At 63.4% G+C, this 18,904-nt stretch overlaps 1 protein-coding gene across 7 annotated transcripts in view; it reads right to left on the bottom strand.

Moving 5' to 3' along the window:
• The window catches only part of KCNQ2 (potassium voltage-gated channel subfamily Q member 2), a 69,846-nt gene that overhangs the window by 34,840 nt on the left and 16,102 nt on the right, over positions 1–18,904 (bottom strand). For all 7 annotated transcript variants that reach the window (XM_021672476.2, XM_021672474.2, XM_021672475.2 and 4 more), the window contains exons 2-7: positions 8,355–8,445; positions 7,084–7,210; positions 6,544–6,719; positions 5,439–5,564; positions 1,348–1,458; positions 546–641 (exon numbers count right to left, since the gene is read on the bottom strand). In XM_021672476.2, coding sequence (XP_021528151.1) covers positions 546–641; positions 1,348–1,458; positions 5,439–5,564; positions 6,544–6,719; positions 7,084–7,210; positions 8,355–8,445 — 727 coding nt within the window. The remainder of the gene's footprint in view (positions 1–545; positions 642–1,347; positions 1,459–5,438; positions 5,565–6,543; positions 6,720–7,083; positions 7,211–8,354; positions 8,446–18,904) is intronic.

Below are 18,904 nucleotides of genomic sequence, written 5' to 3' on the forward strand. Positions count from 1 at the left end.
AGCTGCAAGAATGGCTGATCCCAAGGGAGTGCTACTGCCTGTCCACGTTGTCAAGGTGGTTCAGGAATTACTTGTGGATGCCAGAGTGGTCACTGCACCCCACCCACCCCCAAATGGCGGGACAGGGCTGGGCGAGGTCTGGGCAGGCATCGTGGGAGCCACAGCCAGCACCGGGGTCAGACGAGGTCAGGCGCTGACCCGCTACAGGTATGGGCTCTGGGAGCCTGGGCCCTGCAGCTGCAGAGCAGGTGCGCTGGCCTCCCAGGATGCTGCAGAGAGGACACGATGGCCGGGCCCCAGCGCCCACACAGGGCAAGGGGGCGGACTCCCAGCGTCCGCACGGGAGCCACCCCTGTGCAACCTCAGGGGTCTGACCCATTTCTCAACATACAAACTTCACGTCCTCACTCCTTCCAGATTCCTGCAGCGAGTAAGGGTTGTGGCCCCGTCCACAGGGAGAGGTCAAGGCCGGAGCGGTCCCCACTGCTGGACAAGGTGGACCGGTGGGGAGCAGCACTGGTCCCCGGGGAGATGGTTTGACTCACCTGGATCAGGCCTGCTGCCGGGTTCCGCCTCTTCTCAAAGTGCTTCTGCCGATGCTGCTCCTGAACCTTCAGGGCAAAGCCAGACCCCAAGATGCCCTGCAATTCATCAGGGTCAGGCCATGCCCCAGGGACCCCACACACCCCAACTCCATAGTCAGACCACACCCCAGGGACCCCACACACCCCAACTCCATAGTCAGGCCACACCCCAGGAACCCCACACACCCCAACTCCATAGTCAGACCACGTCCCAGGGACCCCACACACCCCAATTCCATAGTCAGACCACGCCCCAGGGACCCCACACACCTCAACTCCATAGTCAGGCCACGCCCCAGGAACCCCACACACGCCAACTCCATAGTCAGACCACGCCCCAGGGACCCCACACACCCCAACTCCATAGTCAGACCACGCCCCAGGGACCCCACACACCCCAACTCCATAGTCAGGCCATGCCCCAGGAACCCCACACACGCCAACTCCATAGTCAGACCACGCCCCAGGGACCCCACAAACCCCAACTCCATAGTCAGACCACGCCCCAGGGACCCCACACACCCCAACTCCATAGTCAGACCATGCCCCAGGGACCCCACACACCCCAACTCCATAGTCAGACCATGCCCCAGGGACCCCACACACCCCAACTCCATAGTCAGAACATGCCCCAGGGACCCCACACATGCCAACTCCATAGTCAGACCACGCCCCAGGGACCCCACACACCCCAACTCCTCAGGGTCAGACCACGCCCCCGGGACTCACACCCCTCCAAGGTGGGCGAGGCAGCCAGACTTACCGCAGGAAGCGCAAAGAACGAGACCCCGATGAGGGTGAAGGTGGCCGCCAGGAGCCTGCCGTTCCAGGTCTGCGGGTACTTGTCTCCGTAGCCGATGGTGGTCAGCGTGATCTGCGGGACCGCAGGCTCCGGTCACGGAAGGGCCTGCTCGCACCCGAGGGCGGGCGGGACACCCGAGGGCGGGCTCCGGTCACAGAAGGGCCTGCTCACACCCGAGGGCGGGCGGGACACCCAAAGGCGGGCTCCAGTCACGGAAGGGCCTGCTCACACCAGAGGGCGGGCGGGACACCCGAGGGCAGGCTCCAGTCACAGAAGGGCCTGCTCACACCAGAGGGCGGGCGGGACACAGGAGGGCGGGCTCCAGTCACAGAAGGGCCTGCTCGCACCCGGGACACCCACCAGCAGCTCAGGGCTTAGGCTGGGACAGATTCGGGGCCACCCCCATGCCGCCACCCACACGGAGCTGGGTGAGGCCGGGGTCGACGTGGGCTGCAGTCCGTCCCTGGAGCCCTCTCCGAACTCCCCACACCTCTTCCCTTACAGGCCAGAAGCGGGGTCCGGCCAAGGGCTCTGTTGCCTCCTCACATCGAGAGCCAGAGGGCAAGCGACGTGACTCCCCCGAGGGCTCAGGTAGGACAGCGGCCCTCACCCGGCTGCAGGGCCCAGCTGGGGAGGTGGGAGTGGCAAGAGGGACCCAGAGAAATGGGTGGGGCGAGCTGGGGCTCGAGGGACTCATAGGGTTCTCCAGTGGGGAGCAGGGGTTCGAGGGGCACGGGGGGCTTGTGGGGCGTGCAGGGGGCTCACCAAGCCTGACCTGAGCTGAGGCCAGAGAAGAAGAGGTGGGCGGGAGGAGGCCACGAGGCGGGCGGGGGAGTGGTCCCCACAGGGGTGGGGGTGGGCTGCTCCTGGAGCAGGGACCCCACGGGTTTTATTTAGTTTATCTTGGGGTGGTGGGCAAGGGGGCAGTCGAGCCAGGTCAGGCCACCCCAGGGGGCCTGGGTGAGGGGAAGGGGAGAAGGGGTGTGTCTCCAGGCAGCTCCGATAAGAGACACCGTGGGGGCCGAGGAAGTCAGGGCAGGCACCCTGCACTCAGGGCCAGACGTGGGGGCCGCAGCCACCCCGCCACCAGAACCGCATGCACCACAAGCCGGGGGCTCAGGACAGCCACATGGAGACTACCCTGGCTGGGACCAGAAGGTGGGCCGGGGACAGGCCCTGGGGGGACAGGGTCTTATATAAACAGAGGGAGAGGTCGAGGCATGAGCACAGACGGCAGAGGTCCCACCCCCTCGGAGGGGAGACCTCTCACCAGGACCTGCAGCCCCACGAAGGGAGTCTACCCCGGGCTCTGAGGATGCCGCCGCGTGGTCTGAGGACAGGGTGGGCCGGGGTGCCCGCTCCCCACGGACAGAAGCCGTGGCCTGGCACAACGCAGCGGCAGCACCCGGGGCCTCGGCCGCCACCGCAGGCAGCTCGCACAGGAGGCTCTGGGCAGGAGGCTGCCACACGGAGCGGGTGGGAGGCTGGGCGAGGCCTGGACCACGAAACCTCTCCCGGGAGTCCCAGCCAGGCCCTCCGCTCTCTATGCGACGTCTCCGCCGAAGGAGGCACGTTTCAAAGACAGAAACAGAGACTCTTCCTCAACTCAACCACGTGACAGCAAGGGCTGAGGGGGAGGGCGGGAAAGCGTGAGGGAGACGACAGGGACAGAGACGGACAGAGACAGAAAGACAGAGACAGAGAGAGACAGAGACAGAGATAAACAGAGACAGAGAGAGAGACAGAGACAGAGAGACAGATAGAGACAGGGACAGAGAGACAGAGACAGAGAAAAACAGAGACAGAAAGACAGAGACAGAGCGACCGAGACAGACACACAGAGATGGAGAGACAGAGACAGAGACATAGAGACAGAGAGATACAGACAGAGAGATATGGGCTGGGCACAGTGGCTCACACCTGTAATCCCAGCACTTTGGGAGGCCAAGGTGGCTGGATCACTTAAGCCCAGGAGTTCGAGACCAGCCTGGCCAACATGCTGAAACCCTGTCTCAACTAAAAATACAAAAATTAGCTGAGTGTGGTGGCAGACGTCTGTAGTCCCAGCTACTCAGGAGACTGAGGCAGGAGAATAACTTGGGCCCCGGAGGTGGAGGCTGCAGTGAGCTATGACTGCGCCACCGCACTCCAGCCTGGGCGACAGAGCAAGATCTTGTCTCAAAAAAAAAAAAGAGACACAGAGAGACGCAGACGGCAGAGAGACGGGCGGGGCAAGGAGACATGGACCCTGGCCAGAATGCTGCGGGGACAGGTGAGTTAAAAGAAGCCAGAGAATCCCGGAGCACTTTCCGAGCCTGGGGCCCACCGAGGGCCAAGTCCGTGGAAGGGGCCAGGCCCCCCAACCCTCCCCAGGGGGGTCAGACGGATGGGACATTTTCACACACAGCTCTCCAAAACTTTCTGCCCCTGAAATTTTCTCAGCTGGCCATCGCCCTGCTCCTCCGAAATGGGGGCAACTTCAGGAGAAGGAAGCTGGAGGCCTGGCAGATGGGGCCCGGCCCTCGGGGGAGGTCAGGGTGGGACTCCCCCATACCGGGGGGACCCCAAAGGCTGCGAGAAAGGGAAATCGGGGTGGATCTCAGTCTCTCCCAGCAGGAGGTACACAGCATGATTCAGTCGGGGAAGACCAGCATCCCTATTTGCTGTTTGGGGCTAATCAGGTAAAGCAAAGCACAGGCGGCCCCATCCACTGCGGAGGGACCCAGGGGAGGGCGCGGCAGCCCCGTCCAGCATGGAGGGACCCGGGGAGGGCACCACGGGCTGTATTCTCACCTCACACAAGCATGACTCCAAAAAACGCAAATAAAAATCTCAATCTAATCCTAAAGATAAGAAGACTGTTGCCCACAGAAGACCTGGGGGCCAGGCCGCCCCCACCAAAGCCCTAGGGCCCAGCAGTCACAGTTCAGGACACCCCGGGCCCACGCTGACCCCGTGGTGGGGCTGAAACCACACACATGGCTCCGTGAGCTCAGTGAGCCCAGGTCGTCCGCCTGGTCCACAGCCTGGGCCCCGGGCACACTCGGTTCTCAACCCCCACCCAAGCCCCGCTTGGGAAGACAGCGTCCGGGTCTCATGCAGTTAATAAAATGATTTCAGATCAGCTGTGTGTGGCCTGGGTACCAGGCGGAGCTGCCCGCACCTTCCCCACGGGGCTGAGCCACTCGGCCGGCATGTGTGGAGCCGGCCTGGGGCCTGGTCTCAGCCTCCCAGGAGACCACACACCCAGCCCTGCGCACCACCAGCCCGAGGGTGCCTGTGGCCCCGGATGGGGAGGAGCCTGGGAGCCAGATCTGTTCAGACCTGATCGGAGTGGGGCCTGCGGAGCCGCCTGGTCTCCAAAAGCACAGAGCGTCGGGGACCCCACGTCCGCCCCACTTGGGCCAGGAACCCTCTCGGCAGGTGACTTGCTCCAAGAGGAGCCCGGCCATAGCGCAGGCACAGGGGCTGAGAGGGCGGGCCAGGGTCCCGGCAGCAGGAAGGCCAGGGAGGGGTGGCCGGGAGACCCCCTGGACACACAGGCTGGAGGCCAAGCTGCTCTTCTTCAAATTCTCTCACTTCTCACCCCAAGGGGCAGGGCCGGGGAAGGAGGCCAGGGACGACAGCAAGGCCCAGGACTTGGCAGCCAGCCACGGGCACCAAGGGCAGAGCCTCCCAGCCACCAGCCCCACAGTCACCAGGTCACGGGGTCAGCCCCGAACCAGGGTTGCCCAGGACAGACCTCCTAGGGACGCCCCTTCTCTGCCTTCCCCCAACAATCAGGACAAGGAGCAGGTGGGGGGTCACTCGGGAGGAAGAAGATCCCACCACGGCTGAGCTCAGCGCCCCCCACCCTGGGCCCAGCCCTCCTCCCGCCTCAGCCGCCACCATGTGCCATCATGACCACAGGCGGCCAGCAGGTGGCCCCAAAGAGACGTATGGAGCCGGCTCAGCCCGGGAGAGCCTGGTCCAGCAATGGGACAGGGGTGCGTCCTCGGCCAGCGGGCAGGCGGGACGGCAGGGAGAGGAAAAGCCACAGGGCCACGACTCACCAGGCCCCACCAGAGCGCGTCTGCGTAGGTGTCAAAGTGGTCGTTCTCCCCCTTCTCAGCCAAGTACACCAGGAACGAGGCCAGGATGAGGCAGAGGAAGCCGATGTACCAGGCGGTGACCAGCTCCTGTCAGGCAGACGGCATCGCCGTCATCACCAGCCACCTGCCTCCGGAGCACTGCAGCCTCGCCCCAGCCTGCCCTGGGCTTCGTCTCCAGGGATGTGGGGCTGAACCCCTCTCCTGAGGCCAGCAGAGGCTCCACACGGGGTCAGCGGCAGGGCTGGCCGGGGGAACCCGGAGCGGCAGCCGGCTTCACTCTCGGAGCCGCACCAGCCCCTGCCCCTGCGCCTCCAGTGGCTCGCGTGGCCGGCCCGCCGTGTCCTCCAGGGTCAGCAGCATCTGTGCCGGCGGCCGGCAGGGCTGGAGAAGCTCGGGACTGTGGAGACCCTCCCCTAGCCTCCCTGAGCCTCAGGGCACAGATGTGAAAGGGTGCCCACTCCAGCCAGCACCCAACTCCACAGAGTCCAAGGAGGGAGGAGCCCCCGGGGGCTGACCCCTGCCTGTTCTGCAGACAAAGCCACCACCCGGCCAGCGTGCAGGAGGGAAGAAAACGGGGAGGGGCCGTTTGAGCAAATAAGCCCACCCATGCGTAGGGTGGATGGGTAGCACAGTCTGGCAGGATGGGGTCTCGGTCACCGGGGGGGCCCCCGGCCAGCCGCCGTCACAAGCCGCAGCTTGAACCACCACCAGGCACGTGACTAGCCCGGCGTATTGATCCAGGCACTAAAACCCAGGAAGAAGACATCCAACCACAGAACCCAGGGTTCTCAGCAGGAAAGTGAGGGGGGCAGGGGGGTGCAGGGGCCGAAATGGCCTGGCCTGGCCTTTCAAAAAAACAGCTTTCTGGAGACAGATGACAAAGACGGGCCAAGCCTTGGGAAGAGACACCCAGAAGAAAGGCGGGGAGTGGCTTCCCCACCTGAAGGGCTCCCAGGCCGGTCCAGCCAGAGCCACCGCTGACCTCCTTCCCTCCACCCAGGGCTCTTGGAGCAAAGCCTGGGCAGAGGCTCGGGGACCCACCGCCAGCCTGGGTGCCGCGGCTCACCTTGCTGTGGGCGTAGACCACCGAGCCCAGCAGCTTCCAGGTTCCGCCCCGTCGGTCCATGCGGATCATCCGCAGAATCTGCAGGAAGCGCAGGCTCCGGAGCGCGGACGTGGCGAAGACGTTGCCCTGGGAGCCGGCGGCCAGCACGGCGATGGAGGCGATGAGCACCATGATGTCTGCGAGGCGGGCGCGGAGCCGGTGAGCTGGGGCTGCCCCCTGCAGCCCCCGGGGGAAACCCCAGCCCCGGGTTCCAGGAGGCCGTGCAGACGGCCGGGAAGGTGCGTGCCAAGCGCCTGGCATGGGCTCCATCCGGCCTCGGGAAGGCCATCGCGACCGTCCACCCTGCCTGTGGGGCCCGGGACAGGCAGCCTGGCACCACGTCCCTCCTCCTGACACTCAGACGGAGTTAACCACAGGCTCCGACTCCAAGTCAGCAGGTGAGAAGAAACTTCCAGAAGGAGCCCACGCAGACGCCCCAGCTCCCCCCGGGGCTGAGTCCGCGCCTGGGTTCCCGGCCCCGACACCTGCACCAGGCCTCACCAATCACACAGAACGGCTTCCGGGCAAACTTGAGCCTCCCCCTCCAGCCGCGGTAACGGCAGCAGCAGCCGGCGGCCCAGATCCGCACGAAGTACTCCACGCCGAACACCACGATGGTCACAATTTCCTGCAGGGGAGGCGAGCTGAGGCCACGCGAGGCCTGGGGGCCCCGCCTGGGCACCCACAGGGGCCGTTCTGGCCCAGAGACCAGGCCACAGGGCTGGAGGCCCCCACGGGAAACTGCAAGCTTAGCCCCACCCCTCTCCAGCCTCTGGGCAGGACGGGTTGGGCCCTCTGGGATCCCTGTGTCCAGGAACACCATGGGGCCACCCTCCCCCCATCCCTGTCTGAGCTGTGGGGGGCTCTATCTGAGCTGGAATGGGAGCCTGTCTGAGCTGGGGGGGGTGGCCCTGTCTGAGCTGGGGGGCCTATCTGAGCTGGGGGAGACCCTGTCTGAGCTGGGGGAGGCCCTGTCTGAGCTGGGGGAGACCCTGTCTGAGCTGGGGGGTCTATCTGAGCTGGGTGAGGCCCTGTCTGAGCTGGGGGAGGCCCTGTCTGAGCTGGGGGAGACCCTGTCTGAGCTGGGGGAGGCCCTGTCTGAGCTGGGGGTGTACAGCAGGGCCGTGAAGGACCCAGGTAACTACAAGGGGGGCACAGCCTCCACCCAGACCTTGGGCAGCCCCAGGACAGAGGGGCAGGGCGGGCAGTAGAGGGAGGTGCATTCGGGTGGGGACCAGTCTCTCTGAGCCCCCCCACCCCGTTACCAACAGCAACACAGGAATCATACTCCCTCCCGTTGCCATGGCAGCCACCCTGCCCTGGCACAGCGCTGCTGCCAGCGTCACCACCCCCACCCCAACACCCACGCCTGCCGTCTGCTGGGGACGCCCCACGGCTTTGGCTCCGGAGATAATGGGAGGGTAGGAGAAGGGGGGTGGGCCTGCCCGGGATGGGGGGATGGAGGCGGGGCTGTCAGCTGCTGTGACGTCACCAGGAGGGGTGAGGGAGGCGTGAGTTACTCACAGCCAGGGTGGGGCTGTGGGGCTGGGAGCAGGTGGGGCTGACAGAGCACCAGGTCACGGCTGGCGCTGGGGCTGTGGGAGCTGGTTCGGGGCTAGAGGGCGCAGGGCAGGGGAGAGGGGTTGTGCGGTGGGGGTCAGGAGGCCTTTACAGGAAGCCAGGGTTGGGGGCGTCAGAGGCTCTGTAGTAACAGGAACGGGGGACAGACACCCAGGCAGCTCCGGCTCCTTCCCGGGCCGCTCGGGGCTCACCAGGATGTAGAGGGCCCCCTCCGAGCTCTTCTCATACTCCTTGATGGTGGAAAACACAGACAGCACGAGGCAGGAGAAGACCAGGAGGAACCTGGGGGGCAGGAACACGCGCTCAGCCGGGCCTCGGGGGCACCAGCGTGGCTGCGTCTCCAGAACGCGGGACCACTCCCCAGCCACCCCACCAGAGCCCACACCGGCCAGAGCACACCCCTCAGCCGCCTCCTGGGACCCCGGAACTCCACGGTGGCACGGTGCGCAGCTGCCCCCCAACCCCAGGACACGCCCCCCTCTCCATGCTGGCCCCGCCCCCTCTGTCTGGTTTCAGCCTGGCAGCCTCATCCTTTGGGAAAGTCTCCAAAACTCTCGGAGTCAAATGGGAACAGCCAGGCCTGCCCGTCAACTGCTGCAGAAGCAGAAAAAGCAACACCCCCGGGGCAGAAGGCTCCGGACCAACCCTCCCATCTCCTCACACTCAGCCATCTAGCTCCCCTCCAGACCCAGACGCAGAGAGCTTCCCTCTGCCAGTCAAATCCGGAGCTAAGCAATGAGAGCTCCCTGGATCATCTTCTTTCCGGCCTCTCTTTGGCTGCCAGGAGGCTCAGTTTCTCCTTCCTCCTGGTCACAGGCACCTCCTCCTGCCAGTGATTCCCACCGTGACTGCTCTTCCCATCCTCTTCCCACGGGACCACCCTCTTCAACCTCCCCTCAGACGCTCAAGTTCACAGCCACACCAAAATTCTCCCAAATACGTGTAGTTGTTTTTTTGTTTTTTTTTTCAGACAGAGTCTCGCTCTGTCACCAGGCTGGAGTGCAGTGGCGTGATCTCGGCTCACTGCAACCTCCACCTTCCGGGTTCAGGCAATTCTCCTGCCTCAGCCTCCCAAGTAGCTGGGATTATAGGCTCGCACCACCACGCCCAGCTAATTCTTGTATTTTGTAGTGGAGACAGGGGTTCACCATATTGGCCAAGTTGGTCTCAAACTCCTGGACTCAGGTTATCCTCCTGCCTCGGCCCAGCAAAGGGCTGGGATTACAGGTGTGAGCCACCGCACCCAGCCCAAATGCGTGACTTCTTCTCGGCCCTGCGTCCTCCTCTGATACAAGGGGCTCTGATTCACTTGCCCCCTTGCCCACCCAGAAAGCTGCAGACGGGAGGTGCCTGCCCGGCTGTGGCTGCAGCAAGGCTACCCACATAGAAGAGACAGCAAATCTCCCAGCTCTTCCTGGGGGCAAAGCTGAGCGTCGCGGAGCCTCAGGCTGCCGCTATGGCAGGAAAGCAGCCCCCGCCGCTGAAGTCACGGAAAGCACACGAGAGAGAAAACCCACTTCTCAGGAAGCAAATGCTTCACCCCCTTTATGTTTCTCACACGTGTCCTGGGATGTGCAGGAGATGTGTCCAACGTCTGGGTCCTTGGTCACAGCCATGACAGAGGCCACTCCTGGAACAAGCCCTCGTTCCCGGCAACGGGAGAGAAACGTCGCCTTTCCCCCGACAACGGTGCTGCCTCTCGTTCCAAACGTGCTCAGACCGGGAGCTGGCAGGGACCGAGCCACAGAGCAGCCACCACCCCGTGTCCACGCCCCTGTGCTGTCTCCACACTCACCACAACCTCCCACACCCGGTAGCACGGCCGCCACGGAGACTGAGGGCCCGGCTGTGTCTCCAGCCCTGTGTCTGCCTGCCCCGCAGGCTCAAACCCAAGCCCTTCCTCCGTCCCACGTCCCGGGGACTGCTGGGGGAGGGAGGTTCCCCACACATGGAATCCCTTTCCTCCCATCCCCGAAGCAGCGCCACAGCCCTGCCTGGGTTCCAGGGCACTGCCCCCGCTCCCCTCTCGCCCCTCCCACAGAGGAAATACCCCCTGGATGCCCTGGCCTGCAGGGCTGGGGGCTGGCCACCAGCATGGGCGTCCCGGGGGCTCTCTTCAGCCCAGACACACCCCCTCATCGCTGGAGCTTCGGGCACCACAGCGCCTGTCCAGACCCTCCCTCCCATCACAGCTTTGCCGTTCCCTTTCCAGTCTGGGGGCACGGAGGTGCTCATGGGATTGAGGCCTGGCCAACCACTGCCAGTGAGTGGTGACCCCAGAACCTCTGCTGGAACTACCAGGAAAAAGGCACCCCCTTCCCACCAAGGCCGACAACTAGGAGGAGGCAGGCCTGGGGCACTGGTAGGAGGACGGGTGGGCACAGGAAAACCTGCCTGAAAATGAGGTCACCACGAGGAAGCCGGCACCGAGGGACCGGGGAAGAATCATAAAGACACGTAATGTGAGCACCTGGATCCAGCTGTGCCTGAAGCCCCTTGGACTTCGACATTAGGTAAGCCCATTACTTACGACACTTTGGATTTGTTCTCTGCCGCTTGCAAATAAAAGATCCCTGACCTTTAAGGCTATGAGCAGCTGACAGGCGTGAGTGTGTCCCTGCTCTGAGCCCACACCTGACTCCACCATGCTGTGGCCACGTGCTACTCCAACCCATGTGGCTGTGACAGAAGCTGCCGTGGATCAAAAGGGAAAAACAAGTCCTCAGTGTCAGGCGCTATTTAAGGAGCAGAGGTCGGCGTCAGCCGCGGTGTCTGGAGGGTTTGGAGGGTTTGGGGAGCAGAGGTCAGCATTGGCCGAAGTGCCTGCGGGGAGGAGCACCCCACTCGGCTCACGGCTTCACCGTCTCTCAGGAGAGCCCCTGGAGAGCCCCGCAGGGGAGAGGACTCACCGAAGGCTAAGCGCTGTGGCCGGGAGAGGAGGGAAGCCCCGGCAGCTCGGCCTGCAGGGAGAGTTCTCAGACTTAGGCCACAGAGACAGAAGGACAGGACCAGGCCATCCAGGCACAAACCTGGGGTCCCAATCACCCCAGGCTCAGGCTCCGAGCCCCCTAACCAGGATCGGCCCACTGGGTGGTGGCAGCAATTCCAGCAGATAATGGAGCCTACATCTGACATGCCACGCTCAGAGCGGGCCCCATCCTGCACCATCGGTACTACGCACCAGCACCCACACCCAGTGCACAGCCCTGCATCACCCTCGCCCCTGGGACCCCCTCACCCATCTCGATCCAGGAGCCTGCTGCCCTCTGCCCCCACAGGCCCTGCACCACCCCCACCCCGCCTCACCACCTCTCCCTAACCCAAGCCCCCAGGTGCCCCAAACCCTCCTCCTGCTGCTCTTTTGGAGGTCACGGGCACAGCGCCCACGCCAGGCAAGGGCCCCACGCAGGAGGTCAGGGCTGGACCTCCCTCCCCAAGTGGCTTCAGCCTTCCAGGAATAAGGCTGCTCTGATGCCCGCCCCGATGCCCCCCAGAGCTGCCCCAGGTGTGGGAGGCCATGGATGCCCCAGGCAAGGACCAGGACTCCCTGAGGCATCACTGGGCACCGCAGTCACCCCTGGGGGCAGAGCCTGAGAAGACTGCTGGGAGGGTGGGGGAGCTAGATCGCTAGCCCAGAGGTCACACAGGGTCAAGGTGGGGTCAAGGTTGAACAAGAGTGGCAGGCATCCGGGTGACAGCTGGCAGGGCCGTGTCTGTGGAGCCGGGGCCACGGAGCTCAGAAGCAGGGGAGGGCAGGCCTGTGCAGAGAGCCCTTGGCATAACTAACTCCATCTTAGAAAAAGACTCCATTTGTCTTTCACAGAGCACTCTACGGAGGAGGAAAAGATGTTTTGTTTAAGAACAACAACAAAAAAAAGATAGGCCGGGCGCAGTGGTTCACACCTGCAATCCCAGCACTTCCGGGGGCCAGGTGCGGCGGCTCACGCCTGCAATCCCAGCACTTTGGGAGGCCGGGCGCGGTGGCTCACGCCTGTAATCCCAGCACTTCCAGGGGCCGGGCACGGTGGCTCACCTGAGGTCAGGAGTTTGAGATTACCTGGCCAACTTGGAGAAACCCTGTCTCTACTAAAAATACAAAAACAAGCCAGGTATGGTGGCACACGCCTGTAATCCCAGTTGCTCAGGAGGCTGAGGGAGAACTGCTTGAACCCGGAAGGCAGAGGTTGTAGTGAGCCAAGATCGTGCCACTGCACTCCAGCCCGGGTGACAGAGCGAGACCCTGTCTCAAAGAAAAAAATAAATTGAAATAAACTGACTCAAGAAGAAACAGAAAATCTAAATAGACCTATAACAAAGAACCAGCAGGCAAAAAACTTCCAACGAAAGAAAACTCCAGAAACTTCCACTGCAGTGATTGTACTTTTAAGCTTCCAAAGAGAAAAGTCAATTTCAATAAAGACATTGAATCGGCCAGGTACGGTGGCTCACGCCTGTAATCCCAGCACTTTGGGAGGCTGAGGCAGGCAAACCACCTAAGGTCAGGAGTTCGAGACCAGCCTAGCCAACACGGAGAAACCCCATCTCTACTAAAAATACAAAAAATTAGCCAGCCCTGGTGGCATGCACCTGTAATCATAGCTACTTGAAAGGCTGAGGCAAGAGAATCACTTGAACCAAGAGGCGGATGCTGCAGTGAACCGATACCAGGCTACTGTACCCCAGCCTGGGTGATACAGCAAGATTCTGTCTCAAAAAAAAAATAAAGAAAAAAAGAAACAAATAAAAAAATAAAGACCAAGTCCAACCAGAAAAGGACACTCAGCCCCTCCTCCGGCTCCGCTCCCCCTGGAGCCTGTGTTCATGGCAGCTGCGGCAGCCCAGGCCAGGCCTCCGGGCGGCTTCCAACCCTCTGTGCTGTGTCTTCTTCCTCCTGATGTTAAACCTGACTTTGTGGTGGAACGTGTGCCCTGGTGGGATGAGAACTCGGCAATGTACGGTTTGCAGCACTGTGACCCATGTGGCGTGGCCATGACCACAGTGTGGCCGTGACTCCACGTAGCTCGTGGCTTGACTGAAACAGCATTAATAAAAGCCTGACCTTGTGGACCAACAGAAACCACGTGGACCTCACGTCAAGCCCGTCCTGTGTACAAAGTGCTTCCAGCATGTGGGGCCTCAGGCGAGCTCCCCCCGGCCGAGAACAGGAGGGCATCCGTGCCCCAGTCATCTCCCCCACAAACACCGCCCAGATGTGGGGAGGCCGCATGGCCCCCTGCAGCCCCCCTCCAGCCCGCTGGAGCCCCCCAAGTCCCTGAGTCCTCCAGCCTGGGCAGATGCAGTCCCCACAGCTCTGCCTTCCGACTCCCTAGCAGTGGCCTCTGCTGCGCGGCCCAGGAAGGGTACCGGGTGGTCCTCCTGAGAACTGCCTGGGCCTGGGAAGGACGCGGCTGTGTTTCAGAAGCACACAGGACCATGCGGTCTGAAGCAGAGGCGGAGGCTTCGGCACAGGCAGCTCGGCCAAGGTCAGCCCCACAACCTGCCCATCCCAGCACCAGAGCCAACTGAGACCTGGCCCTGCACGGCCACAGGCGGCGGGGGTGGCGCCTTCGAAGGCTCTGTCCACCGGGCAGCAAAACCAGAGGCGAAGGGGCAGGGGCCACGTCTTAAAGCGTCTCATGTGAAACCTCGGCATCTCTAGTGTGAGCCCAAGTCCAGATTCCACCCACATGCACCCTGAAGACGCCCGGCCCTATGCCGCCGAGAGGCTGTAATCCCGTGACCGCCTCTGAGCGAGGCCTTCGTGAAGCGCGGCCACAGCCTCACCAAGACCCTTAAAAAGCCGGTGACGGCCAGTGCCCACGGCCCCCACGCTGGCCGTCCTGTGGGCCCACCGATGACAGGGGCTGTGAACGAGTCCGTCCCTCAGCCTTACTCCCCAGGTGAAAGCCTTTCTAAAGAGAACTTTCTAGAAAGAGAGCAGCCATCGGTCCTCCTAAGTCCGTGCTTCATTCATTTCATTTTCTTCTGTATCATTTTCACACTCGGATCGGCTCCTGGAGATCTCCCAAGGGAGGTGGGTGCGGGGGGTTATTTGCTTCTCGCTCAGGACCGTGACGAAGCCGTAGCTGCACCCACTGCGCTCGCTGCTCAAATGGGCCCGTCCGCCTTTGCCCAGCGGGAGCGTGGCTGCCAGAGCAGCTGGTTTCGTCTGCGGACACCCAGGGCCCTTTCCACCCCAACCAGCTCTGCCCCGCACAGGCCTCTCTTGGAGATGTCTCCCCAGGTCCGCTCCAGGCAGGGCAGGGAAGGTCACCCCATCCTGGCCAGAGGACCACGTGGCCATGTCCCACCAAGCTCTCCAAGAAACAGGGCTGAATGCAGAGCCGGTGCCTCACCAACCATGTGGGGACCGACTTTGAGGAACAGGCCCCTGAGCGCGTGGGAGCTGCCGAGTCAGCGGGCCAGCCGGAAATCCCAGCAACAGCCTATGCTGCCATCTGAGTCCAAAGACCACAGAGCAGGCTGGAAACGGCACGGCTTCCACGCTGCCGTCTTGAGGAGAGTTCCGTTTCTTCCAGAAACCGCAGTCTTTTCTCTCTAGGCCTCAGCTGCCAGGACGAGGCCCACCCCAAGGCGGAGGGTCACAGGCCTAACTCAAAATCTGCTGAACTAAGTGTTCATCACGCTGGAAAACTCCTGCACAGCACATCAAGGCAGATGTGTGGTCGCCAGCCGGGCCCCGTGGCACAGCCTAGGGGATGTATAAAATGACCATCGCAGGCTGGAAGAGGATACAGAGGCCTGGCCTGCGGCAGAACGCCCTCACTGGCGTCCGAGGACAGTTGTGGGGAGACCCAGGTCTCCCGCCCGCGGCTCCAGGGCAGATCCAGGCCACACGTCCGCCCAGGTCCCCCACCGGCCGGCCCCCACCGAGACACGCCTCGTGGGAACCGGGAGCCTCCCCACGGACAGCGAGGACGCCTCGGCCCAGGGCGACCTGCCAGCCGGAGCTCCAGCCGCAGGGGCAGGCGTCGGGGCGGGGGCAGGAGTCCCTGCAGGCTGAGGGGAGGGTCCAGGACTGCGTGAGAAACACGAAGCACAGCGCTGCACGTGGAGGCCGGGCAGGCCTGAGCGGCTGGGGGGCCAGCCCGGGTCCAAGAGCCAGCACCTGCCCCCCAATGCACCCCTCACCACCACCCCCAAAGCCATGAGCTGCCGCCCATCCTGCCCTATCCGGCTGCCACCTGTCATGGACGTGGGCGAAGCAGCACCAGGAACGCCCTGGGTCGGCGGATCCGGGTCCCAAGGAGGCCCCCCAGGAGACAAGGGTCCTCCTCCCGCCCCCTCAAGCCCCAGCCTCCAGCAGGAAGGCACTGGCCCTGAGGCGCTGTCGCCATGGGGCATTTGGCCCCATCCACATGTGAGGTCAACTCAGAGGCCTCTGCCCTGACCCCGAAGCTCCCGGCTGCAGGCAGGGGCGCTGGCAGCAGTGCCGACGCCCAGGCATGCAAACCACGCGCCAGGGACGTCCCATTTCCAAGCCGCGATTAATTTCCTGCACTCGCCGGCCAAGTTCTTCAATTAACTGAGCCCTGGGAAAAACGTGCAGACGTCTCGTGCGCCTTCCGTGGGTGGTTCTCTGTCTGCCTAGCGGGGTTTCTGTGGGTGGTTCTCTGCCTAACGGGGTTTTCTCTGGACTCTCAGTGGGGTCGGAGCAGGGGAGGATGGGGAGGTCCCTGGCTTCCTGGTCAGAAGCCCAGAGTCTTGGGAGGCAGGAGAGGCGCAGCGGGGACACAGAGGGCATCACCCATCACAGGAGGGGCTCAGGGACCCAGCTCAGCCCAGCAGAGCCACACACACAATCCTGTGGGCTTCCCAGAGGAGGTGTGTACAGGGGGAGGGAGGACCCTACAGGGTAAAGAGGAGTTGGCCACAAGCAGAAAAGGGGAGAAGAGCAGGTGGGGAGGCCTAGAGAGAGTAGGGCAGGCGTGTCCATGTCTGGCTGAGAGTGAGACTGACCAGACTTGAGAACAGGCAAGGTCGAGGCGGGGACAGCCCCGCAGACTCGAATTCTGAGCCCTTGCTGCTGCATCCAGGAAGGCCAGCTCCTCGGGCTGCAAGGAACCTTCCTCCAAATTAAGAAAGAACGAGGCCCAGGTCCCTGGTGACCAGGCTTCTCAAACCATTTCAGAAACTCTGGAGACGGATCGCACACAGATGCAGCCAAGCTGGCTGCTCCCCGTGGGCATGGACCAGGAGGAACAGAGCCAGAATTCAGGGAGAAGATGGATCTCCTGCAGCCAGCCCCTCAGAAGGCTCTGGCTCCTTCCAGCTCAGCTTCCGCCCTCCTCGCCTGCCCCCGCCCCCACCCCCCCCACCTCGGCCCCACCCGGAAAGTGCAGGCAACGGCTCCCAGTTTTGTTTTTTAAGTTTTTGGAACAGATGGCACAGATGGCGCCGCCGGGGGCGGCCGGTGCAGGGGAGGCAGAGAGACGGACGCCCGGGAAGAGCCGCGGAGGAGGGAGGAGGTGGCTCGGGTGCATCTGGGCCCGTCTGGTGGACGAAAAGATCCCAGTGCCTCGGCCATGGCCTCAGGCCCCAGACAGACCAGGGAAGAAGCCTCCGATCTGCACACAGTCCCGAATCGCTGCCCAGCCACCCAATCGGCTGAGCTGTGGGGAAGACACAGGGGTTTCCAGACCTCCCCACACAGCGTGTCCCCAAGACATCCACACTCACACCCATCTTAGAGAAGGGGAAACTGAGGCTCACTGAGGTGGGTGAGGGGCTCTGCCTCTGACCCAGGGGAGGGAGAGGGTGGCAGGAGACCCCCGATGGCACCCCCCAGGCTCAGGCTTCAAGAGGGGAGGCTCCCCAGGAACACTGGGAAGAACTCCCAGGCTACGTTTTCTCAGGGTCCCAGGCACAGCGTCCTGATGTGGGACAGACACTCCCTAAGAGCCAGGGACATCCCGGGGTGGGGGCCATCACCACCCTCAGACCCAGGCCCATGGTGTGGGAGCAGCCCCTCCCGAGCTAAGCTGGGGAACGCAGCCCACCATGAGGCACTCGGCTGGGGTCTCGCTGGCTCCACAGGGGCAGCCCGCCCTCCCGTAGGCCTTCCCGCCTCAGCCCCTTCTGGTGCTGGGTTCTGGCTCCTGGTAGACTCTCTGGAGGACACAGCAGTGGGTCCCACCGAGGACCACCCCCTCCCCTTGAGAGAGAACAAAGGCCTGGGGGAGGGGGTTGGAGGGTGTGGGGAGCACCCAGGGGCCGGGACCTCCAGCTCTGCCTGACCCTTGCAGGACCAGCCCGTGATGAGACACTCAGAAATCTTCGTTCTGCCAAGCAGGAGGGGCTGGGGCTTCGTGCGCCCAAATGGGAAGCCCCAGGCTGGAGACCACACAGCTCAGCTGAGCAGCACCCCAACCACGTCTCCCAAAACCCACAGGCAAATTCAGGCCCCTGGGAGCTCTGGGAAGGGAGAAGCCCACCCCACCCCCTCCTGCCCAAGCAGCAGCCAAGTCTGCAAGAAAAGAAAGAAAAGGCCGTCCTCCCTCCCTTAGGAAGGGAGGACAGAGGGAGGACGGAGGGAGGAGGGGGAGGAGGGAGGGAGGATGGGGAGGAGGGAGGGAGGATGGGGAGGAGGGAGGGAGGATGGGGAGGACAGAGGGAGGATGGGGAGGAGGGAGGGAGGACGGAGGGAGGATGAGGAGGACGGAAGGAGGATGGGGGAAGACGGAGGGAGAATGGGGAGGAGGGAGGGAGGATGGGGAGGACGGAGGGAGGATGGGGAGGAGGGAGGGAGGACGGAGGGAGGATGAGGAGGACGGAAGGAGGATGGAGAGAGTATGGGGAGGATGGAGGGAGGATGGGGAGGATGGAGGGAGGATGGGGAGGAGGGAGGGAGGATGAGGGAGGACGGAGCGAGGATGGGAGAGGACGGAGTACGGGGGAGGAGGGAGGGAGGACAGAGGGACGATGGAGAGGATGGAAGGAGGATGGGGAGGATGGGAGGGTGGGAGGACAGGAGAAGACAATGGGAGGACAGAGGGCAGTGGGCGGACGGCCAGAGGACGGGGGAGGAGTGGAAGGACAATGGGAGGATGGGGGAGGACGGTGACTGGATGATGGAAGAATGGGGGAAAGAAAGCGGCGGGAGGATGGTAGGAGGACCGGACAGCTTCTCTGAAGCCCAGAATTACAACACAAAGAGTTTCGGAGGCTAATTATCATAATGGGTTCAACTTCAGGAGCTTCCTCGGCAGCCGTTGCCAAGGAGACAAGGCATGGCAAGTAGCTGGTCCCCAGCTCCAGATTCGGGGGCAGCGCCGGGGTGGGGGCGGGAAGGACCCACAGAGCCCTGGCACCCACACCTGAGCAGAGGGGCAGGGGGGCACCTGGACCGTGGGCGTCGGCTGGGGCTCCCCACAGGTCCTTACACACAGCCTGGCCACGTGCCCATCACAAGAGGCCATGGTGGGGATCGGGCACCCCACATCCACTCGCAGCTTCAGCGCCGAACAGTGGGGACCCCTCCTGGGAACTGGGACCCAGGTCCAAAGAGGAGAAGTCAGGCAGGGAGGAACCCGTGGGAGGGACCAAAGGGTCACCGGGCCAGAGGGGTGCCCAGCTACGGCCAGATCGCAGTCCTGTCCCCTGACCTCGTCGCCAGCATCGACAGGCCTTGAGATGCAGAAGGGCATCCAAGCACATTCCTGCGCACTCGGGGTCCCCACATCCAGGGAGATTCCTCTGCTTCCGGGTCTCTCCCCCACCC

The sequence above is a fragment of the Aotus nancymaae genome, unplaced genomic scaffold (genome assembly GCF_030222135.1).
Source record: "Aotus nancymaae isolate 86718 unplaced genomic scaffold, 86718_ANA_hifiasm-v0.15.2.pri h1tg000029l, whole genome shotgun sequence".
Taxonomy (NCBI): Eukaryota; Metazoa; Chordata; class Mammalia; order Primates; family Aotidae; genus Aotus; species Aotus nancymaae.